At 36.9% G+C, this 24,904-nt stretch overlaps 2 protein-coding genes across 3 annotated transcripts; one reads left to right on the top strand and one right to left on the bottom strand.

The window, feature by feature from the left end:
- Positions 1 to 4,012: 4,012 nt before the first annotated feature.
- Positions 4,013 to 14,125, bottom strand: LOC138325052 (ribonuclease H1-like). 2 transcript variants are annotated; one of them, XM_069270414.1, is made up of 8 exons: positions 13,986 to 14,125; positions 12,620 to 12,894; positions 11,927 to 12,160; positions 11,547 to 11,652; positions 7,300 to 7,354; positions 6,419 to 6,503; positions 5,992 to 6,116; positions 4,013 to 5,448 (listed from the first exon to the last, which is right to left on the bottom strand). In XM_069270414.1, exons 1-8 carry the CDS (start codon positions 14,063 to 14,065, stop codon positions 5,362 to 5,364), a joined length of 1,047 nt encoding a protein of 348 aa, XP_069126515.1. In that variant the 5' UTR covers positions 14,066 to 14,125; the 3' UTR covers positions 4,013 to 5,361. The 2 variants fall into 2 exon arrangements, with proteins under 2 accessions (XP_069126515.1, XP_069126516.1); XM_069270415.1 differs by having other exon boundaries at positions 11,933 to 12,160.
- A 2-nt stretch (positions 14,126 to 14,127) lies between these two features.
- On the top strand, positions 14,128 to 19,779 carry LOC138325053 (small ribosomal subunit protein eS7-like). Its single transcript, XM_069270416.1, has 7 exons — positions 14,128 to 14,205; positions 15,102 to 15,176; positions 16,005 to 16,076; positions 16,396 to 16,536; positions 17,150 to 17,214; positions 17,679 to 17,829; positions 19,661 to 19,779. The coding sequence occupies exons 1-7, from the start codon at positions 14,149 to 14,151 to the stop codon at positions 19,736 to 19,738; spliced, it is 639 nt and encodes a 212-aa protein (XP_069126517.1). The 5' UTR covers positions 14,128 to 14,148; the 3' UTR covers positions 19,739 to 19,779.
- Positions 19,780 to 24,904: the final 5,125 nt, after the last annotated feature.

Raw genomic sequence — 24,904 nt, 5'->3', positions numbered from 1 at the left:
AACGAACCTGGTACAAAAATATGATATTTTCAGCAATGTTTCCATGGTTACGGAAAAAGTGCAAAAAATGAAAACCTAAAAATAGCAAAAGGCACTACTAGACCATAAGAACAATGTGTCTATGAAGTTTCATGGAAATATCTCTGCTGGTTTTAGAGTTATGCTCCGGAAACTATTCTTACACAAAAATCTGCCATTTTCAGCAATGTTTCCATGGTTACTGAAAAAAGTACAAAAATTGAAAACCTTAAAACAGCAAACGGCACTACTACACCATAAGACCAATGTGTGTATGAAGTTTCGTGGAAATATCTCTACTGGTTTTAGAGTTATGCTCCGGAAACCATTCGTACGGACGGACGGAACCCTTTTGTATATCTCCCCCGCCAACTTCGTTGGGCGGGGGATAATAAACTTATTATTATTAAACAAGATACATATAAAAAGCATGCATCTTCGCTAGTCAAGGTCTCTGATTTTTATACTACATTCCAGGTAATGGTTACCCATTACAACTCTAGTTTAACATCTAATAAACAGTCGGAGTCATTTAATAAATGTATTACATGCTAAGGAGGTAGAGGAAAGCTGAAGAAATGCCAACTATGGTCAATTACCTTGTACCTGGTACCTTTACATGTAATTACATGTTAAGGAGCTAGAGGAAAGTCGAAGAAATGCCAACTATGGTCAATTACCTTGTACCTGGTACCTTTACCGGTAATTACATGTTAAGGAGCTAGAGGAAAGCTGAAGAAATGCCAACTATGGTCAATTACCTTGTACCTGGTACCTTTACCGGTAATTACATGTTAAGGAGCTAGAGGAAAGTCGAAGAAATCCAACTATGGTCAATTACCTTGTACCTGGTACCTTTACCGATAATTACATGTTAAGTTGCTAGAGGAAAGCCGAAGAAATGCCAACTATGGTCAATTACCTTGTACCTGGTACCTTTACCGGTAATTACATGTTAAGGAGGTAGAGGAAAGTCGAAGAAATGCCAACTATGGTCAATTACCTTGTACCTGGTACCTTTACCGGTAATTACATGTTGAGGAGCTAGAGGAAAGCCGAAGAAATGCCAACTATGGTCAATTACCTTGTACCTGGTACCTTTACCGGTAATTACATGTTAAGGAGCTAGAGGAAAGCCGAAGAAATGCCAACTATGGTCAATTACCTTGTACCTGGTACCTTTACCGGTAATTACATGTTAAGGAGCTAGAGGAAAGCCGAAGAAATGCCAACTATGGTCAATTACCTTGTACCTGGTACCTTTACCGGTAATTACATGTTAAGGAGCTAGAGGAAAGCCGAAGAAATGCCAACTATGGTCAATTACCTTGTACCTGGTACCTTTACTGGTAATTACATGTTAAGGAGCTAGAGGAAAGCTGAAGAAATGCCAACTATGGCCAATTACCTTGTACCTGGTACCTTTACCGGTAATTACATGTTAAGGAGGTAGAGGAAAGTCGAAGAAATGCCAACTATGGTCAATTACCTTGTACCTGGTACCTTTACCGGTAATTACATGTTAAGGAGGTAGAGGAAAGTCGAAGAAATGCCAACTATGGTCAATTACCTTGTACCTGGTACCTTTACCGGTAATTACATGTTAAGGAGCTAGGGGAAAGCCGAAGAAATGCCAACTATGGTCAATTACCTTGTACCTGGTACCTTTACCGGTAATTACATGTTAAGGAGCTAGAGGAAAGTCGAAGAAATGCCAACTATGGTCAATTACCTTGTACCTGGTACCTTTACCGTTAATTACATGTTAAGGAGCTAGAGGAAAGCCGAAGAAATGCCAACTATGGTCAATTACCTTGTACCTGGTACCTTTACCGGTAATTACATGTTAAGGAGCTAGAGGAAAGCCGAAGAAATGCCAACTATGGTCAATTACCTTGTACCTGGTACCTTTACCGGTAATTACATGTTAAGGAGCTAGAGGAAAGCCGAAGAAATGCCAACTATGGTCAATTACCTTGTACCTGGTACCTTTACCGGTAATTACATGTTAAGGAGCTAGAGGAAAGCCGAAGAAATGCCAACTATGGTCAATTACCTTGTACCTGGTACCTTTACAGGTAATTACATGTTAAGGAGCTAGAGGAAAGCCAAAGAAATGCCAACTATGGTCAATTACCTTGTACCTGGTACCTTTACAGGTAATTACATGTTAAGGAGCTAGAGGAAAGCCAAAGAAATGCCAACTATGGTCAATTACCTTGTACCTGGTACCTTTACCGGTAATTACATGTTAAGGAGCTAGAGGAAAGCCAAAGAAATGCCAACTATGGTCAATTACCTTGTACCTGGAACCTTTACCGGTAATTACATGCTAAGGAGCTAGAGGAAAGCCGAAGAAATGCCAACTATGGTCAATTACCTTGTACCTGGTACCTTTACCGGTAATTACATGTTAAGGAGGTAGAGGAAAGCCGAAGAAATGCCAACTATGGTCAATTACCTTGTACCTGGTACCTTTACCGGTAATTACATGTTAAGGAGCTAGAGGAAAGCCGAAGAAATGCCAACTATGGTCAATTACCTTGTACCTGGTACCTTTACCGGTAATTACATGTTAAGGAGCTAGAGGAAAGCCGAAGAAATGCCAACTATGGTCAATTACCTTGTACCTGGTACCTTTACCGGTAATTACATGTTAAGGAGCTAGAGGAAAGCCGAAGAAATGCCAACTATGGTCAATTACCTTGTACCTGGTACCTTTACCGGTAATTACATGTTAAGGAGCTAGAGGAAAGCCAAAGAAATGCCAACTATGGTCAATTACCTTGTACCTGGTACCTTTACCGGTAATTACATGTTAAGGAGCTAGAGGAAAGCCGAAGAAATGCCAACTATGGTCAATTACCTTGTACCTGGTACCTTTACCGGTAATTACATGTTAAGGAGCTAGAGGAAAGCCGAAGAAATGCCAACTATGGTCAATTACCTTGTACCTGGTACCTTTACCGGTAATTACATGTTAAGGAGCTAGAGGAAAGCCGAAGAAATGCCAACTATGGTCAATTACCTTGTATCTGGTACCTTTACCGGTAATTACATGTTAAGGAGCTAGAGGAAAGCCGAAGAAATGCCAACTATGGTCAATTACCTTGTACCTGGTACCTTTACCGGTAATTACATGTTAAGGAGCTAGAGGAAAGCCAAAGAAATGCCAACTATGGTCAATTACCTTGTACCTGGTACCTTTACCGGTAATTACATGTTAAGGAGCTAGAGGAAAGCTGAAGAAATGCCAACTATGGTCAATTACCTTGTACTTGTACCTGGTACCTTTACCGGTAATTACATGTTAAGGAGCTAGAGGAAAGCCAAAGAAATGCCAACTATGGTCAATTACCTTGTACCTGGTACCTTTACCGGTAATTCCATGTTAAGGAGCTAGAGGAAAGCTGAAGAAATGCCAACTATGGTCAATTACCTTGTACCTGGTACCTTTACTGTTAATCATCTAAATATTCACCACCATACCAAGTGTCATCCATACCAACTAAAATTTACTCAAATTATCACTTTGAAAGGAAAGCTAATGAACAAGAATCTACAGATAATTTAGAGAATAGTTCAATTTGAGTAATCTAATAGTTAATGATAATGTTGGTGCTACTTTTAACTTTTCACGAATAACTGAACAGCCTTCTTGTAACTTTTCACGAATAACTGAACAGCCTTCTTGTAACTTTTCACGAATAACTGAACAGCCTTCTTGTAATTTTTCACGAATAACTGAACAGCCTTCTTGTAACTTTTCACGAATAACTGAACAGCCTTCTTGTAACTTTTCACGAATAACTGAACAGCCTTCTTGTAACTTTTCACGAATAACTGAACAGCCTTCTTGTAACTTTTCACGAATAACTGAACAGCCTTCTTGTAACTTTTCACAAATAACTGAACAGCCTTCTTGTAACTTTTCACGAATAACTGAACAGCCTTGTAACTTTTCACAAATAACTGAAGAGTCAAAGTAGGAAAACATGTCATGTTTATTCACATATACACAATTTATAACATATGCAAAATTGTTCTTACAAGATTCATAACAAAAACTTTCCCAAATTTATTTCTATATATTACAGCAAATTTTGACTCAAAAATTACAATTTACCATCAATATTTGTGATTCATATCTGTATTGGCTCAAAATAATCGGTACATGGCACATCCATAAATTAAGCCAGTATCATGACTTTTTTTTTTAATCAAAAAATGTCATCTCAGATGCTGATACTTCTAAAGAGCTATACAATCAAAATTATCACAGAGAATTTGACAAACATCGATAAATGCATGTAATGATGATTTCACAAACATTGATAAATGCATGTAATGATAATTTCACAAACATTGATAAATGCATGTAATAGAAGTACAAAATTAATCTTTTCCCAAATCTCTATAAGGATTAAATACCTTATGAACACAATCATAACAATTACATGTCATACAGAACTCCTCGGGTGTCTACAATTAATAAAACATATTTCAGATGCAGTTTCTTTAGATTTGAGCATTAAGATTTTCTATTATGCAGAGTTACCTCCCCTTGTTCGTGTAGATGGATCTGATGTTAAATAACATTTTAACTAATGTCCAACCAATGCCCACATCCAAGGGTAAATAACTGTACATGAAAAAAGGAATCGTCTCCATCAATTCATAGCACCATTTAAACCTTCAATTTCACAATGACTCTGGCATACATCAGAATTCTACTTTCTAACATAACAGTGAACATGGTCTGTGTCAAGTCAAGAAATTGACTCTCCCCAGCTGGTGTGATAGTCTGGTGTAGATATTTGTTGTCTGTTGGTTCACTCACTTGTACACAATACAGATCGTGTGGAGTTGAGTTATCACCCGACAAGATTTTCCTTGTTATCAATATGTTAATTACAATTGTTAGCAACAACACCATGTTTTTTGTATCACACTAGCAATATGATCTTTACATCAACACGAATAAGATCTTTTCCCTGAACACCATCAACTAAAGCCCCTGAGTCAAACCAGCAATTAGATCTTATCATCTGTCAGTACATTCATCTGTACACTAAAGATCCTTAGTCTTATCACCAGTAATAAGACCTTTTGTATTAACAACAATGAGATTTTTTCACAAAACACCATCACCACAGACAACTCTCTGTGTAAGAACCGATGTTTTTTATACGTCCTCCAGCATTTCAGATCATCTTGTCCACAACCCCAATATAGTCAGCAATGGTCAGAGTAAAGTTTTCAGATCATTTTGACCAGAACCACAATATAGTCAGCAATGGTCAGAGATCATCTTGACCAGAACCACAATATAGTCAGCAATGGTCAGGGTAGAGGTTTGGAAGCTCCTTCATTGGCCAGTCTGTCGGCTGCCTCATTCCCAGCGATACCCGTATGTCCCCGAACATGGATCTGTAAGCACAATTCAATGGGATCAATGCAGGCAAAGTTGATATAACTAACATAATATTAATTTTCAATGTGAATATATACAGGTCCAACACATTACTGTAACTTTGTCACAACGTCCATTTTGTTATGATGATAAAATAAATTGCGTACATTTAGTTTGGACTGATAAAAAAACGACCAGCTGGTGGCCATCTTGGATATTGACAAAGATTGACACCTGACACCTCTATGTCTGAAGAAGATAGCAAAGGAGATCTCTCAAGTTACGTATTAAATAGCTTGTCCTTGGTTAACAATAAAAAAACATATGGGTGACTTGTTGTCATCTTGGGTTTGGACAAGTTTGTTCCATTATAGAACTAATTGAAAAACATGAAGTTGAAGACATGCAGCCATCTTGGAAAATTTCTATTTCCATTGATTATCACTTCAAAGGCCTTATGTATATTTTTTTAACCTGTAAATTTTCAGGCATAATGCAGAAAAACAAAACATGTTACATTATGAAGACTAATTAATGTCACAAATACTCTTAAGTCTTACCCATTTAACATTCATCCCCTCCGACACCCGATTTAAGTGGATAAAATCGTCTTTATTTTTTACAGGACCACCATCAGAGAGTGTCCAATTTTTCCTTAGCCATCCTGCCATCCATTGTGTAGCAGCTAAATAATGGATATAAACAATTACAAACATAAGACATAATGGGAATCAAGGAAATATCACAAGGTACACTATCTTCTAAAATACATAAATTTCATTTAGAATTTTTATCAAATTTTCATTTATATTTCAGGATTGATTTTAATAGACTGTAACTTGGAAACAAACCAAATTAAACCTCATTATATGCAGTTTTTTAGACACATTACAAATACATTATAGTAACACTGACGAGGAATGAAAATTACTATGTTATAACAATGAAATTGTTGAGAATGTGTTCGTTATACTGTACCACACTCACCACTGATGAGGAACTGACTGTCCGTTTTAATGGTGATCTCCTGTAAACCCTGTGCCTTAGCCTGCTCTATAGCTCGACAGGCCGCCTGGAAACCACCAAAGGATTACAAAGAATGAACTATATAAAGAAATATTTCATAAATAAACAATACACGATACGGAGTGTTATCATAAAAAACAAAATCATGTCAATTTTCTTACTTCATAATTTATATTTAGAAGATTAAGAACCATGGGCACACTTATCTCGATACATTTGTTGTGATTGACAGCTGTATCCATGCAATATCAAATGCTTTACCAGAAATACCCAATCTGATTGAAATACAGATCCTTATAATCCGTTCAATACAGAATCTGACAACATCCCGTAAGGGGTCATGTTCGTCATGACCTTTATACTACATGTACTTCAGATCAAATACACTTTCTGCACATTGCAACATCAATTGACGATGTCATTTCGCCCTTTCATACATATACTATTAACTTTGTTGTGCTCTTTGGGCGAGACAACTACGTACACGGAAATAATTCTGACAGATTTTCAAACTATTTCGTCCCCTGAAATTCACTGTCAAAATTTTGTAAGCAGCAATCTGATTGGCCATTTCCAAAGGTCAGCTGGACATGACCCCTAATGGGATGTTCTCAGATCCTCTTATCCAATGTAGTGATAATTAGGATCTGTATTTCAATCAGATTACAGAAATACCATATCATACAGAAAGTCATCACACTGAATACTATTCAATTTCTTTTAAACTACTATAAGTAAACTGAAGAGAGAGAATCTCAAACTGAACCAGACATTTTATACTGTATCTTATATGAATCAATTTTAAGAACAGTAAAAAGGAGAGTTTTTAGGTCTTTACTTACATGTATTTCTGCTCTATTGTTTGTTTGCCTTCCTGATAGACGTTCACTCACATTCCTGAAAACATGTATAAAGCATCATAATAGGGATTAATTTAACTGAAATTCATACCAAAAGATACTAGTGCCCACCATTGATATACTAGGTAATTACAGTGAAATCAGTGAAATAAAAGACAGATTTGTGGTCTGGGTTTTTCTTCCTTAAAATTCATTTCCATTCAAACATAACTATGTAAACATTTTTACACTTGAAATTAATATTAAGTTATTGACAATTCAGTTACATCTACAATTTCGATTTTTTTTTTTCCAAAATGAAGAACCAAAGACAAAGGTGAACCTAAACTGTAAAACCTGTCTTAGTAACCATCTCTGTATAAAGACCACCTGATGACATCACACTACAGTAAAACCTGCCTTAGCAACCACCTCTGTATAAAGACCACCTGCTGACATCTCACTACAGAAAAACCTGCCTTAGTGACCACCTCTGTATAAAGACCACCTGATGACATCTCACAACAGTAAAACCTGCCTTAGCAACCACCTCTGTATAAAGACCACCTGCTGACATCTCACTACAGTAAAACCTGTCTAAGTAACCATCTCTGTATAAAGACCACCTGATGACATCTCACAACAGTAAAACCTGCCTTAGTGACCACCTCTGTATAAAGACCACCTGCTGACATCTCACAACAGTAAAACCTGCCTTAGCAACCACCTCTGTATAAAGACCACCTGCTGACATCTCACTACAGTAAAACCTGTCTAAGTAACCATCTCTGTATAAAGACCACCTGATGACATCACACTACAGTAAAACCTGCCTTAGTGACCACCTCTGTATAAAGACCACCTGCTGACATCTCACAACAGTAAAACCTGCCTTAGCAACCACCTCTGTATAAAGACCACCTGCTGACATCTCACTACAGTAAAACCTGTCTTAGTAACCACCTCTGTATAAAGACCACCTGCTTACATCACACTCAGTAAAACCTGTTTTAGCGACCAGTATAATAAGACCACTTTCTCAGGGACCAATGGTAAATTCTACACAATTTGACCTGTGTATAAAGACTACTTGGTTATAAAGACTATATTTTCTTTGTTTCAGTAATCTTTATAGACAGGTTTGATTGTACATTATTGGTCATTATTATTTACCCGGTATGTGCATACCGTATTCGAACCAATAAGCGCCCATGTCCCTATAAGTGCCCTTCTCCCTTTTTGAAGCCTCAATTTCAATTGCCCAGGCATAAATAAGGATCAAAACTACATAAAACGGTATAAATTTGCAATAATTTTGACTTATTAGCACCTTTTCATTTTTATCAATTTTTTAAGCGCCCTGGGTGCTTATTGGGTCGAATACGGTATTCTTAAAGATTCTTTCCACTTATCCTGAGAAATAAAACCAATAAACCTCGGAAGTCAATTTCCATGATGGCTGTTTTTTTCTTATACTACTAATAATGTATGCACAGAAAACTTTGGACCAAGAGGAACCTGCATATAAAATTTCATAATATCCCTTCAGTACTTTCTGACCAGAGGGGATTGGATCAAGAATTCCAACTTGCGATGGTGGCTTAAAATTAACTTATCAATTAATACACCTTAACACATGGTAAAGACTTCTCATTTACTGAATAATTCATGAGTAGGCCCTCGGTCAAAGTTGACCACTTTGGTCAGTAATTCCTACCTTGGGTCGTTAGGCCCCCAGTACAAGTTGACCACTTTGGTCAATAATTCCTACTTTGGGTCGTTAGGCCCCCAGTACAAGTTGACCACTTTGGTCAGTAATTCCTACTTTGGGTCGTTAGGCCCCCACTACAAGTTGACCACTTTGGTCAGTAATTCCTACTTTGGGTGGCCCCCACTACAAGTTGACCACTTTGGTCAGTAATTCCTACCTTGGGTCGTTAGGCCCCCAGTACAAGTTGACCACTTTGGTCAGTAATTCCTACCTTAGGTTGTTAGGCCCCCGGTAGAAGTTGACCAGTAATTCCTACCTTGTATCAGTTGACCACTTTGGTCAGTGATTCCTACCTTGTATCAGTTGACCACTTTGGTCAGTAATTCCTACCTTTGGTCGTTAGGCCCCCAGTACACCACATTGGTCAGTAATTCCTACCTTTGGTTGTTAGGCCAACAGTACAAGTTGACCACTACGGTCAGTAATTCCTACCTTGGATCAGTTGACCACATTGGTCAGTAATTCCTACCTTTGGTCGTTAGGCCCCCAGTACACCACATTGGTCAGTAATTCCTACCATGGGTCAGTTGACCACTTTGGTCAGTAATTCCTACCTTGGATCAGTTGACCACTTTGGTCAGTAATTCCTACCTTGGGTCGTTAGGCCCCCAGTACACCACATTGGTCAGTAATTCCTACCTTGAGTTGTTAGGCCCCCAGTACAAGTTGACCACTACGGTCAGTAATTCATACCTTGGGTCGTTAGGCCCCCAGTACAAGTTGACCACTTTGGTCAGTAATTCCTACCTTGGGTAGTTAGGCCCCCACTACAAGTTGACCACTTTGGTCAGTAATTCCTACCTTGGATCAGTTGACCACTTTGGTCAGTAATTCCTACCTTGGGTCATTAGGCCCCCAGTACAAGTTGACCACTTTGGTCAGTAATTCCTACCTTGGGTCGTTAGGCCCCCAGTACAAGTTGACCACAGTAATTCCTACCTTGGGTCGTTAGGCCCCCAGTACAAGTTGACAACTTTGGTCAGTAATTCCTACCTGGGTCGTTAGGCCCCCAGTACAAGTTGACCACTTTGTCAGTAATACCTACCTTGTATCAGTTGACCACTTTGGTCAGTGATTCCTACCTTGGGTCGTTAGGCCCCCTGTACAAGTTGACCACTTTGTTCAGTAATTCCTACCTTGGGTCGTTAGGCCCCCAGTACAAGTTGACCACTTTGTCAGTAATACCTACCTTGTATCAGTTGACCACTTTGGTCAGTAATTCCTACGTTGTATCAATTGACCACTTTAGTCAATAATTCCTACCTTGGGTCTTTAGGCCCCCAGTACAAGTTGACCACTTTGTCAGTAATACCTACCTTGTATCAGTTGACCACTTTGGTCAGTGATTCCTACCTTGGGTCGTTAGGCCCCCTGTACAAGTTGACCACTTTGTTCAGTAATTCCTACCTTGGGTCGTTAGGCCCCCAGTACAAGTTGACCACTTTGTCAGTAATACCTACCTTGTATCAGTTGACCACTTTGGTCAGTAATTCCTACCTTGTATCAGTTGACCACTTTGGTCAGTAATTCCTACCTTGGGTCGTTAGGCCCCCAGTACAAGTTGACCACTACGGTCTGTAATTCCTACCTTGAGTCGTAAGGCCCCCCAGTACAAGTTGACCACTACGGTCTGTAATTCCTACCTTGAGTCGTAAGGCCCCCAGTACAAGTTGACCACTTTGGTCAGTAATTCCTACCTTAGGTTGTTAGGCCCCCGGTAGAAGTTGACCAGTAATTCCTACCTTGTATCAGTTGACCACTTTGGTCAGTGATTCCTACCTTGTATCAGTTGACCACTTTGGTCAGTAATTCCTACCTTTGGTCGTTAGGCCCCCAGTACACCACATTGGTCAGTAATTCCTACCTTTGGTTGTTAGGCCAACAGTACAAGTTGACCACTACGGTCAGTAATTCCTACCTTGGATCAGTTGACCACATTGGTCAGTAATTCCTACCTTTGGTCGTTAGGCCCCCAGTACACCACATTGGTCAGTAATTCCTACCATGGGTCAGTTGACCACTTTGGTCAGTAATTCCTACCTTGGATCAGTTGACCACTTTGGTCAGTAATTCCTACCTTGGGTCGTTAGGCCCCCAGTACACCACATTGGTCAGTAATTCCTACCTTGAGTTGTTAGGCCCCCAGTACAAGTTGACCACTACGGTCAGTAATTCATACCTTGGGTCGTTAGGCCCCCAGTACAAGTTGACCACTTTGGTCAGTAATTCCTACCTTGGGTAGTTAGGCCCCCAGTACAAGTTGACCACTTTGGTCAGTAATTCCTACCTTGGATCAGTTGACCACTTTGGTCAGTAATTCCTACCTTGGGTCATTAGGCCCCCAGTACAAGTTGACCACTTTGGTCAGTAATTCCTACCTTGGGTCGTTAGGCCCCCAGTACAAGTTGACCACAGTAATTCCTACCTTGGGTCGTTAGGCCCCCAGTACAAGTTGACCACTTTGGTCAGTAATTCCTACCTTGGGTCGTTAGGCCCCCAGTACACTCCTATACCAGCCTGTGCACCTCTCTGACCGTTGTTATAGCAACCACCATCTGTATACACCACAATTCCATCACCTTGACCTGAAAAAATCATTTCTTCATTTTTTTTTACATACGGTAAGATAATTAATATTTCCTCTATTAAATTCAACCACTATCAAAAATGTCAATTTACTCAAAATCTGATAATTCAGAAAAATATCTCAATATGATGTGAAATTTTGCACAAAACATCATTATACAGATGAAAGACTTAATGTCAATTTGGAGTGACCCTAATTTGATACATACTTTTTTCCTCAATGGATTAAGATGATTGGTCATAATTTTTCTTGATAATTTATAAAATTTTCACCTGTACCGTTTTCATTTCCAGTTGCCCTTGACCATGTACTATTTGACCTTGACTGTCCACCACGTGACCTTGACTGAGCACCGCGTCCCCTTGACTGTTCACCACGTGACCTTGACTGTCCACCACGTGACCTTGGGAATGAACCCCTTGACCTTGGGGCTTGCATGTACACAGTTTTTGTGTACTCAATCTTGTACACATTTTGCATGTCAGTACCTTCAAAGTTCATGTCATCTGGAATGGATACAACATCCACTGACATTAATGCAAGCTATAACAGACATTTTATTCAAAAGTACATAGATACACTTTACATACAATGTGATAATTCATTTCAGACTATTTTAAAGGTCATCATCACTGCAACCTAAATATGCGGACAAATTATATAAATGTAACATTCGAAGTCAAAGAAACAATATAATCCAAACTTGAGATGGTCACACGATTTACAAAAGTTACATATTTACACCATTACCACCATTCAACAGTTTGAGCTTTTATTTTTACTTTGAGTTAAAAAAAATCAAAAAAATAATTTAAATAATATTTTGTGTTTATTAGACATATGTATGGTATATACACGATTAAACACCAATTATGATGAATATCATTTATGCTCTGTCGGTGGTGGAGCATCTTTAAAAACTTGGATATCTAAATGAATGTATTAAAATCATGTTATAAACTTACTAAATCCTTCACTGTTACTGGTTGAGGAAACTCTCTGCATCGGCTGTCGATGACTCGATGCTGTGGACGGGTCGCTAGAAGCGGTTTGGCTTGTGTGACTAGAAGTACGGGTGTTGGTAGGAAATTTGTTCTGTTGGTGTGTATAACCGCCGCCCTGAGGTGTGGAGGACCCACCGCCAGCTGTATCATTGACAAAATCATTGGCCTCTGATTCAGTGTTAAACTTCTTGTATCGTGCCTTTGGGAATCCATTCACTTGCTCCTTACAGTCATCCCTTCAGTAAAGTGATATGTGCATTAGGTCACATGCAAAAATTGTTTGTTAATTTGCTAAATACAGAGGCATATTAATTTTTCACATGGTGCACACTTTCATTTAAACATTGATATCAAAAATATTTTATTTCATCAGGACATGAAAGAAATTTTGTTAACAAACTGTGTAAATCTATATGAAGGAAATAAAACGATTTGTTTTAAATAACACAATGAAATTAAAAAATAGTGACATCAATGCTTATAATTATTTTTTTAGGCTATGCGATAATTAAACTGTGTTTAAATGACAGTTCCATTGAATTTTCAAGGAATTATTTTTCCAAATCAATACATAACATTCACATGTATCTCTATTGTGACATCACCATTCTCAGATGCTTTTCTTCATATAAGTAGGAAGAAAAAGAATCACCAATCAGAAATTTGGATTTAGAATGAAAACTGAATTATTTTCATTATCAGAAGGCGATATAACTTTGAAAGGATTTACATTTTTTTATGTTAACAGCCTTCAAAATACTTGTAAAATTGCTTAGAGAAGAACAGTGCCACATTAGTTCTGGATTTCTCGGTTATTCCCCTATCTTAATTTTAATAGAAGCAAGAATTAACTACTGTAGTGTACAATTCTACAATTTTTCATTAATCGATATTGTCATTAGTTATTAAATAAGTTGGCAATATTTGGTATTTTAACCATAATGATCAATGTTTTTTCCATCCTTTTAAGGACCTGAATACGGCCCCATTCCCAAAGTAATGAAAAAAGTCCTAATGATTTACAAAGTAAAATATGTTTTAACAGACAAATATAAACACATACACGCCATAACTAGGCATAGGCCCTACATGTCATACACAGTGATCGATGACATCAGATTCAGATGAAATGAGGCTGCATGTTAAAGTTAACTAATGAGCTGTACCAATATTAGTCCGAATGATTCTGACTATCTATCCGCTTTTTATATACTGACGTGGGCGGATAAAAAGCGGATAGATAGTCAGAATCATTCGGACTATACTAATATAATCGAACTTCTATTGCGAATTTTCTCTGATTTTTAAAAACAAGACAGCATATTACCATGTCTTATAAATGCCAGGCACTCTACCTCTTCGGACTGCATAGTATGGCATTGTAATCAAACGTTGAAATATGTTCATCTGTTCATATAGCAGGCATGCGTTTTCAGCATCGAGTCCTCTAGTTTCATTTTACAAAATATTGGTGGTGTGCCACCTATCGGATGTCTTGTGAGCAACTTCCGGTAATATCCTCTTCTTCCGTCGCCGCCATTGCCAAGGTTCGCATATGAGACACACGATATTTTTAGCCCGAAATTCGCCTTGAAGTCTGGCGATTTGAGACATTAAATAAAAACTTATTATATATCAAGTATCATTCCTATTAAATATATTCTCAATGTGCTCTGATGAGCGTTAATATTGCCGATTATTGAGGATTGCTAGCTGACATCGCTGTGTATTGATAGTTGTGTTTATAACCAGCAGTAATATTGCAGACAGAAATGCACATTTCTTTAATAATCACAAGTCTTTGTTATTTTGTTTTATCCATTTGGACATGTTTTATTTTGAACTGTGTCGAAATGGTATCAAAATAGCAAATTATTTCCCATTTCCCAATGACAGTGACACACTTAATCAGAAACTTTCAGAAAAACGATTCTGTTGCTTTCACTCAAGTCCGTGTTGTGTACTTGTGTAAAAGACTGAACTAAGCTATAATACTTTTCACATTTTTTTTACACTTTATTGTACTCTTCATGAAACCAACTTGGGCCTTATAATGTAAGGTGTGTGTTTTGTGGAAAGAGAGGGGGGGGGGTTAATCCATAAGAGTAGGCATGCACGTTATGAAGTAATGGCACAGAGGAAAACATAAATTAATATTTAGTTATCCTGTCTGATAAAAAAAGATAGGCAGATGTTAGAATTTTAATTGATAACTATTTCATAGATAATTTCCCGGGATTTTCCCCTCAAGGAATGCTGATTCGTATATCAAAATTTCCTAAATCTAGTCTATGCATGTAATATTCACAAATTTCTCATGCAATTGTCATGTGCATTAAGATACAAATTACAATACTTCTAAATAAATGTTGAGCGAGTCGGGTTAAAGACGTACAATAAATAAGAATATAAGTGAATAATAAGTTTGTTTTCCTTCTTTCAGATGTACTCGGCGAGCGCTAAAATAATTAAGCCTCAAGGCGAGAAGCCAGATGACTTCGAGCAGTCTGTCTCACAGGTAAAACTACATGTTCAATATGTTTGTTTGAAGATACAAAAATAATATGTATCAATACAAATACAATTTACTGTCAGATAGTCCCTGACTCACCTTCCAGTGATTGTGGGGTAATATTTTGATGTGATTTTCATGACCTCAGTCACAATCACTGGAAGGCAAGCCAAGGACTTGTAAATTGTAATTGTATTTATCCATGTTGTTTTGGTTCAACAGTAAATTGTGCTTTACCACGTCATTTTGGTATCTAAAAACACTCACTGTATTGTCTTGTGCTATTGGTTGAGGATCAAAATGTTTTTATTCCACAACAATCAAGTCCGAAATAGAATATAAGGTCAGTAAGTTGTAATCGAAAAGACTGAATATTTTTTGCCTTCACCTGTGGGAAATAATCTCGATGGAACATGTAACCCTGGTTAATTTTAAAGTCGCAGTATACTTGTCTTGAGAGGTCTTCTCTTTTAGCTTGTTCCCTTGAGTATAGCCAACTAGGCTAGCTTAATAATTATAAAAACCAGAGGTTCCAAGTTAGTTCCCTAGCGGAGCAATAACAAAATTTATGTAAAATCATGCAGTTTGTTATAGCCAGGGTTCTCGTTAAAAGCCGGTTGCCAGTAAAAACCGCCATCTATTTCCTTGTTTACAACCGGCTGTTTTTGTCAGAAATAAGTATTGGCCACCATGTGGGCCTGCGGCCCCCAACCACCTATTATTAATTTTCAACCATATATTAAAAAACTTTGTGAGAACCCTGGTAGCCATATTTTGTGTTTTACAAAGCATATTACCTTGTATTATACAGGTTGTTATTTTGATGATTTACAGGCCCTGCTTGAGCTGGAGATGAACAGTGACCTGAAGGCCCAACTTCGTGAACTGTACATTTCAGGCGCTAAGGTGAGAAGAAGTCATGTTCAATTATATTCCATTTAAAACCAACCGATTATTGATCATGATCTCTTGCATTCTAATCACACAATAATGTATGAGAAGTTTTTGATGAGCATTGTCGAACATCAGCATTATTGGATTACATATCCTTCATGAACCCTAACTATTTCTGCATTGTCTCCCTGTTGAATGCTTAGTTGGGACCATTAAGTACCACTTAAATTAAACAAACTAAATTTAGAATATTTTCAAAATTGTGAGCTCACTGAAGATATTCTGATTAAAGCAGCTTGCTGTTATTGTAAAAAGTTACATTTACTTGTAGGAAATTGATGTTGCTGGAAAGAAAGCTATCATCATCTTTGTGCCAGTTCCCCAGCTAAGACAATACCAGAAAATCCAGACCCGTTTGGTCAGGGAGCTGGAAAAGAAGTTCAGCGGAAAGCATGTTGTATTTATTGCACAGGTATGTACATAGTCCAGAGTTGTGATGACCTTGATATGTGTGATTTAACCTTCAGAGCTGCCATTAATGTTATGATTATGGACAGACTCCTATGTCTGGGAATGGACTACTTAGGGATAGTTATACTAGGATGTTTTTCTGTGACATTTTTGCACAAAAAGCATATTTTGAAAATGAATTTTCATAATTTTCAATCAATATATCCGAACACCTTCTTTCTGAATATTCTGATATGTTAATATAACAGTTCAGGTCCAAAGTATATTAAGAAGGGGTATACTGGAATCAGTTTGTCTGTCTGTCTGTAGACATATCTTTGTCCGACAAACTCCTCCTAAACTACTTGACATATTTTGATAAAATTTGGTACACAGAGCCCTGGCATAAAGGGGAGTTGTGTAAACTATATAGGGTTCTACAATGTCCCCTATTGATGGAGTTATTTCTAAACTTGTGCAGCAGGGATATTAATCATCCACTCTTGCAACAGTTCTAGTCTCAGTTTGATTGATCAAAAAAAAAAATAGTATATCAATGGTGAATTGAACAATAAGTTTAATCGTATTGGTAAACAAATCCTGATAAATATTATATATAAATATTTACTTAACAGAGGAGAATTCTTCCCAAACCAACAAGAAAAACCAGAAGGAAGAACAAGCAGAAGCGTCCCAGATCGTAAGTACTGACTGATATTTACTGGGCTTATTGAAATACATCATCTTGTCAGTCTAAAGCCTATCAATTAATTCAAAGGTACAAGTTTTTCTCTGGTTTCTGTCAACTTTTGCTGGAACTTGCTATTCTGTATTTGCATATGAGTTATCTGCCATTCCGGGTAGGTATTGATTGTGACGTCATGTGTATAATATGAGCGTAACGTCATTCATTTCAGAGAAAATGATGCGAGTATTGCTCACAAAATAATGACGTCACAATGGATACCTACCCACAAGTGAAGTAACTCTGTAATATGCAAAAATGGAATTGGAATCAAAATATTCTATACTAATTTTGCAATTCTTATGAGGAAAATATGAGTGCAAACAATGCAGGGGAGTGGGTGTTCGAAATGCAAATTGTTCGATATTTTGATTTTATAGTACAAATAGTGAATACATGTTTGATATTTTATTCTGCAGCCGTACTCTCACCGCAGTACATGACTGCATCTTGGACGATCTGACCTTCCCTGCAGAAATCGTTGGCAAGAGAATCCGCATCAAGTTGGATGGTTCCAGGCTGATCAAAGTCCACCTCGATAAAACTCAGCAGACAAACATTGAGCACAAGGTGAGAAAGCTAATATCATCAGCAAGAAATCAAGTTTCAGGAGAAGAGGAAGTCATCGTTATGGTTCAAAATACACGAGGAGAAATGAGGGTTAAAATTGATTTGTTTTATTAGGTTCAATGTCATTTAAGGACAGACTCCCCTGTATGCAATCATGTGTTGCGTTAGTGCATGTCTGTAATTTTTGGGAGGCTGCAGTATATTCATGTCTCTATATGTAATAATGGAATTCTTGTACTAAAGAAAAATGTTTTATAGCATATTGAACTTATCTAAACTTTTGTGAAGAAATATAAAAATAGAGATGCAATGCACATTGTGGTTTAAATCCAAAATGAAAATGGACTTCATTTCAACAGATTTTGAAAAGGGTATGATGAGAGCTATGTTTTTACCAGGAATAATTATGTCTGGATATTACGCTATTCTGAACCTTTTCATAATCTACTAAACAGAAGAACATTGTAAATAACAAAAAGCCTCCTATTTGTAATAGTCCGTAGTAATTTAGGAAATTATAAAATCCTTAGAAAAAGCATAAGCATCATCATCGCATGATAACAAATTTCCAAGCATGTTCGGGTTCTAATGTCCGTCGGGTGAAGTGCAAAAGTTTTACCTGCTGCTCCCATCACATCAACATAATATGATAAAAGTATTCTTGCATTCTTATCTCTTATCCTTTTACTATTGAACACTTTCTTCTAAATTGTCTTGCCACAGTCTCACTTTTGGCCTTGAGTTGAATGGATGCTCTGGTCACTTATGAGAGAAGGTTATCGTTGGTCCATTATGTACAATTATTTATCAATATCACTGTGGCCAAGTGGTTAAGGTATCTCAACATTACAACAAGTCCTCCACCTCTGGGTCATGAGTTTGAATCCGATGAGCGGCAGCAAAAATCAGCTGCCAGGTACTGGCCACTGGTTGGGAGGTTTTCTCATCAGGTTACTCCGGCTTTACTCAGTCTTCTAAACCTGGCTTGTCCTTAAAACAACCTTAGCTATTGATGACACTAAATTTTACAAAGCTGACCAAACCAAACTATCGCTACACTTGTATGAAAAGGATATGATGAGAAAATACTTTTCCAGGAACAATTCCGTGTCTGGATATATTGCGCTATTCTGAACCTTTTTATGAAACTATTACAATATACAATAACAAGGTTTAAATAGTATATTGAAACAAAATCCATGAAAAAATTGTATATGTATGATGCTTCGAATAAACGTTGTACTCAAATTTTGTCTCTGTGCAAAACTTTTTCTTTGCTTAAATGATTTCTATCTAGCTACAAGTAATTTTCGTTGCTTCCACATATTCTAATTATAAAAGGAAAGAACACTGTAAAATAAAAAGAAACCTTGGATATTAATGACACTAAATTTAATAAAGCTGACCAAACTAAACTATCGCTTCACTTGTTTGAAAAGGATATGATGAGAGAATACTTTTCCAGGAACAATTCCATGTCTGGATATATTACGCTATTCTGAACCTTTTCTTGAAACTTTATAATATAAGATAACAAGGTTTTAATAGAATATTGAAAAAAAAAAAAAATTCATGAAAAGATTGTATATGCGTGAGGATTTTAATAAATGTTTTGCTCAAATCTTGTCTCTCTGCAAAACTTGCTTTGCTTTAATGATTTCCATCTAGCTACAAGTATTTTTCAATGTTCCATAATTTTCATTAGCACGGTACATCCACATATTCCATCTTATAATTATAAATGCAAAGACCACTGTAAAATAAAAAAAAAGATAAGACAAATATTTCATGTGTTCGTTTGCTTAAGATAAAATGTTTTTGTTCTTTTCAGATGGATACATTCACAGCTGTGTACAAGAAACTGACTGGGAAGGACGTTACATTTGAGTTCCCAGAATATGTGCTTTAAGGCGGACTAAAACAAAATAAAAAAAAAATGTGATACAAAAAGTGGTTTCTCATTAGTTTTGTAAAAAAATGTTGCCTGGGGGCAGCATCCGTCACAAATATTTGATCAAGATGTGGCATTTTTAGCCCACCATCATCATCAGATGGTGGGCTATTCAAATCGCCTTTCGTCCGTGGTCCGTCGTCCATCCGTCCGTCCGTTAACAATTCTTGTTACCGCTATTTCTCAGAAAGTGCTAAAGGGATCTTTTTCAAATTTCATATGTAGGTTCCCCTAGGACCATAGTTGTGCATATTGCATTTTGGGACCGATCGGTTAACAAGATGGCCGACAGGCGGCCATCTTGGATTTTGGAAGTTAAAGTTTGTTACCGCTATTACTCAAAAAGTACTGAAGGGATCTTTCTCAAATTTCATGTGTAGGTTCCCCTAGGACCCTAGTTGTGCATATTGCATTTTGGGACCGATCGATCATCAAGATGGCCGACAGACGGCCATCTTGGATTTTGATAGTTAAAGTTTGTTACCACTATTTCTCAGAAAGGACTGAAGGGATCTTTGTCAAATTTCATATGTAGGTTCCCCTAGGACCATAGTTGTGCATATTGCAATTTGGGACCGATCGATCATCAAGATGGCAGACAGACGGCCATCTTGGATTTTGATAGTTAAAGTTTGTTACCACTATTTCTCAGAAAGTACTGAAGGGATCTTTCTCAAATTTCATATGTAGGTTCCCCTAGGACCCTAGTTGTGCATATTGCATTTTCGGACCGATCGGTCAACAAGATGGCCGACAGGAGACCATCTTGGATTTTGGTAGTTAAAGTTTGTTACTGCTATTTCTCATTAAGTACTGAAGGGATTCTTCTCAAATTTTATATGTAGGGCCCTAGTTGTGCATATTGCATTTTGTAACTGATAGGTCAACAAGATGGCGGCACGGCCGGCCGCCATCTTGGATTTCATTGTTGAAGTTTGTTATCATTATTTCTTAGAAAGTACTATAGTGATCTGTCTCAAATTTTATATGTAGTGTGTTTGAAAAAATTTGAAAAGCAGGGAAAAGATCCCTCTTTCCATTGTCAGACATAGATCATTCTTTGGTGGGCGCCAAGATCCCTCTGGGATCTCTTGTTAATACAAAATTTGACCCGATAAGTGTCCTGGGCACTAACATCAAGGAATAATGAAACCAAATTTAGACTGACCTTTCACAAAAAAATCCACGCATGTTTTAGAAAATAAATACCTGGTATAGTAATTCGAAAAAGAAAAAAATCAAGAAACTATACAGTATTGATATTACCATGTATTTGATAAAGATTCAAGGTAAATTAACTCGAGGCCTTGAAAGGGAAAGTGGTACTTACTGGTTTGAAAACGTTAGTAGTGACTAAAATTATTTCTGGTCTTTGTCGTTCTATTGTTACCTGGTTATCGGCTCAGTTGACCAACATATTCTTGCTCAGTGTCTTTACACACAGATCTACACTGCCTCTGTGGTAGTGTAAGTTACATACTGTCGTATAACTTGCACATGCTTTTTGAAACGGGCTGAATTTCATACATAAAACTTACACATGGATTTACACACATTCGTAACCCACTAATGACTCCTATTACAGGCTATAACGGAGTTATTACTAAATTTGTGCAGGGGTAGTATTAGTCGTCCAGTCTGGCGACAGTTCTTGTTCGCAGCTGTTGACTGAACACAATGATTTCAAACTGCGATTTCGCAGCTGTCAATGTGACAGACTACTTCGTACCGTATTCGACCCAATTGGCACCCTCCCTTTTTTGAGGCCTCAATTTCAATTGCCCTGGTTTGCAATAATTTTGTCTTATTTTTAAAAGCTTTTTTCCCCATTTTTTAACGCCTTGGGCGCTTATTGGATCGAATACGGTAACATGACTAGGTTTGATGTATAGCACTTTAAAAACGACAAAGGTCGTGCTGTTATGCAAATGTTTTGGGAATCGGAGTTATATTCTTGTAACGGCGCCACCCTTGTGCCCATTCAACATGTGTAGCGCTATAAAACTATATGGATAGGGGTATTCTACCGAAGGGTCATGAAATGCAAAACCCTATTCTTGTCAAGGATTTCACTTTTTGCGATCCCGAGGGTAGAATATCCCTATGCTTCCTTAAAGGCCCATTACCTTTCCGGAGCAAAATATAAAGGTTTCTTAAAAACATTAATAACATCAGAAAATGCATACCGATGACCTAAAATAAGGTTACGACACCAAACATATGCAAGATTTACTGCGTAATATATGAAAACAGTGGAGAGTCAATTCGCTGTTTTGCCGTCTGGCGCAGTGATAGTCAAATACCGCGCGGTATTTAGGACGACGGCGGGAAACATAATACGAGTTAATAATTTTTAAGACTCTTCAAAATTATCGATCTTGTTTTACATTCCCATTTTAAAAATCAAAAGCCGTTTCGGTAAGGTGGTGGGCCTTTAAATATCCCTATCCACGTATGAAAAGATACTTTTCTATAGAACCTTGCCATAGTTATCGCTAATATCCCTCCATTTGATTAGAAAACGGCGACTTACAAATCAATTCTCTATGGAAATTGCGTTGATCTTTTAAACGTAAATCCTGTTTTGACCGTTGAAATAATACCAGCCTGGTTTTTTTAATTGACTGGAAGCATGCACATGTCCACCCTATATATAAACAAGAATTCCACAGAAGTGGATGTGTCGCCTGCACCGCATCACAAAAAATAGTTATTTGCAGTCGAAAATATTGTTAATAATTAGGTGAAGTTATCAAGTCCCGTAACTCTTGCAAATATTGACGGATTTTAGACCAGTATTGAACCCATTGAAGATCTCATTGATATAAAGCAATATACCAAATTTGGTTGAAATCGGACAATAAATACTAGTTATCGAGCGGAAACCATGTTTTGCCGATTTTAAAGTCCCGTAACTCTTGCAAATATTTACGGATTTTGACCAGTATCGAACCCATTTAAAATCTCATTGATATAAAGCAATATATCAAATTTGAATGAAATCAGACCATACATACCAAAGTTTTCGAGCGGAAACCTTGGATTTATCTATTTTGACGATTTTGAAGTCCCGTAACTCTTAAAAATATTGACGGATTTTGATCATTATTAAACTCATACGAGATCTCATTGATGTAAAATTTGTTTGAAATTGGATGATAAATATTTAAGTTATCGAGCGGAAACCATGGATTTGTCTGTTTTGACGATTTCGAAGTCCCGTAACTCTTGCAAATATTGACGGGTTTTGACCCTGATATACAACAATATATAGTTACCGCACGGAAACCGTTTCCCGGACGCCGACACCTACATAGTGATACCTAAGTGTCGCCCTTGCGTTGCAAGCGACACAAAAAGGAGACAAACACAACCCTACAAATTACAGACCAGAGCTCACTCACCTCAATTTCATACAAACTTATATCATAACAAGCTCTTCAATGAAACACCTCGAAAACAATAACATTCTCTATGATTTACAACACGGATTCAGACCGTCCGATAATGCGAAACACAACTAGTCACTTATATACATGAATTAACACAAACAATAAAAACAGCAAAAAAACAGACATCATCATCAAATTATGGACTCTGCCAAAGTATTTGACAAAGTCCCACACCAACGCCTACATAGTCCAGTAAAAATACGAAAAATAGAGGCCTAACCTCCAAATAATTGCAACAGAATTTGTTTTCTGCTTTTTGGGTTGGAGGATCTAAGTATTTTGCCATGAAAAAAGTCGCCAAAAATCATATGTTCGGAAAGTCGTTTTTTCAACACCCGGAAAATAAGAAAATATGTAGAAATTACACTTTTGACCACTTTTAAAGTACAATATCTGCTATACTTGAAATATGAAATCGGGTATATAGTAAGACGAACTTTAGGTTAGTACAAATAAGTTGAAATGATATAATAATTTCAGTCAATCCAAGAAATAAAGAAGGATGAAAACGGCTCAAAACCTTTTGAATTTAGCTAGCATTACCGTTTCTGTTCTTTTTAGATGCAAACATTTATAAAATCTTACCCTGAACTATATCAGTTTGTGTTTTATGCCTTAAAGAATTACATTTTCTTTCACATCAATGCATGATCGATAATACATTAGCTAGAAAAAACCTAAATATTAACATGTCAAGTTGACTGATCGTGCCAATTTGAAGTGTTTTTATACTTAGATTGTTGGCAAAACTCCCATTTTGGTAGTTAATATTTCGAAAGATAAAAAAGCAAATGCTTCAAAATATGTTATATCCTTTTTTGTATATTTTGTACTTGTTATTTTTATCATTTGTTGTAAAACCGGTATAAATATGCACATCTTATTTAGTTGTAAAAACTTCCTATCTCGTTAATTTGGCTGAATACCAAAATAAGTCCATAAATCTGCAATACAAAAATCTTAATTTTTCAAATATATGCTTTATTCGTTTGTCATTAAATTTTGCCAGTAAATAAATCAGAAATGTGATGATTTTCAGCTTTAAAATTGAACTTGAACTTTCATTTTATTCCTGAATCTCATTGAAAATGATATAACCCCCATCCAGTTCCAGCATGGAAAAATGAAAAAACTGACCTATGCAAATATTTGATCAAAAAGAAACTTCAATCTCACTTTATAAAGAGCGCTCTATCATGGTGGTAATATCTGCCAAAGGATTTTGCAATCTGATTAGTCACAAAATATATATTCACATTTTTGACATTTCAACTTAAGGACTTAGCCAATTAGAGAAGTTTAGTCTAATTGGCACTAAATGAGGATTTGATCGACCTCACGTCTTTTATATTTGGGGATATCTTGATATAGTAGTCTCTTTTAGGTGAGTATAGCCTATATAGAATTTGAATTAATAACTATCTAAACACTTGAGACGGTACTTACTGAATAAGTCTTGAGTGAAAAAGACATTATTCAATTTGGACTTCAAAATGTCCTTGGAAAAGGCCAAAAGACCAACTTTGAGCAACCATATTATCTCAGGTAGTGAAAGTAAAATGTTTTACTTTTAAAACCTTTAATCAACAAGTTTTATTTAAAAAGATTCCACCAAAATGAGTAACAATGGTATTGTTGATAATAAATTTTTTTATCTCAAAAATCCAACAAA

This window comes from Argopecten irradians, chromosome 6 (genome assembly GCF_041381155.1).
Source record: "Argopecten irradians isolate NY chromosome 6, Ai_NY, whole genome shotgun sequence".
Taxonomy (NCBI): Eukaryota; Metazoa; Mollusca; class Bivalvia; order Pectinida; family Pectinidae; genus Argopecten; species Argopecten irradians.
The sequence above is the reverse complement of the archived record's forward strand: the minus strand, read 5'-3'. Positions and strand labels throughout refer to the sequence as shown.

What these genes read in the sequence shown, in the direction of transcription:
- LOC138325052 (XM_069270414.1), bottom strand. Translation starts at nt 14,065, where the DNA reads ATGAACATATTTCAACGTTTGATTACAATGCCATACTATGCAGTCCGA. An exon ending in CCTGGCATTTATAAGACATG is followed by an intron (nt 12,895 to 13,985) that starts GTAATATGCTGT and finishes ACTTTACTGAAG; the next exon opens with GGATGACTGTAAGGAGCAAG. An exon ending in TGGGGGCCTAACGACCCAAG is followed by an intron (nt 7,355 to 11,546) that starts GTAGGAATTACT and finishes ACATGTTTTCAG; the next exon opens with GAATGTGAGTGAACGTCTAT.
- LOC138325053 (XM_069270416.1), top strand. Translation starts at nt 14,149, where the DNA reads ATGTCTTGTGAGCAACTTCCGGTAATATCCTCTTCTTCCGTCGCCGCC. An exon ending in TCGAGCAGTCTGTCTCACAG is followed by an intron (nt 15,177 to 16,004) that starts GTAAAACTACAT and finishes GATGATTTACAG; the next exon opens with GCCCTGCTTGAGCTGGAGAT. An exon ending in AAGCAGAAGCGTCCCAGATC is followed by an intron (nt 17,215 to 17,678) that starts GTAAGTACTGAC and finishes TTTATTCTGCAG; the next exon opens with CCGTACTCTCACCGCAGTAC.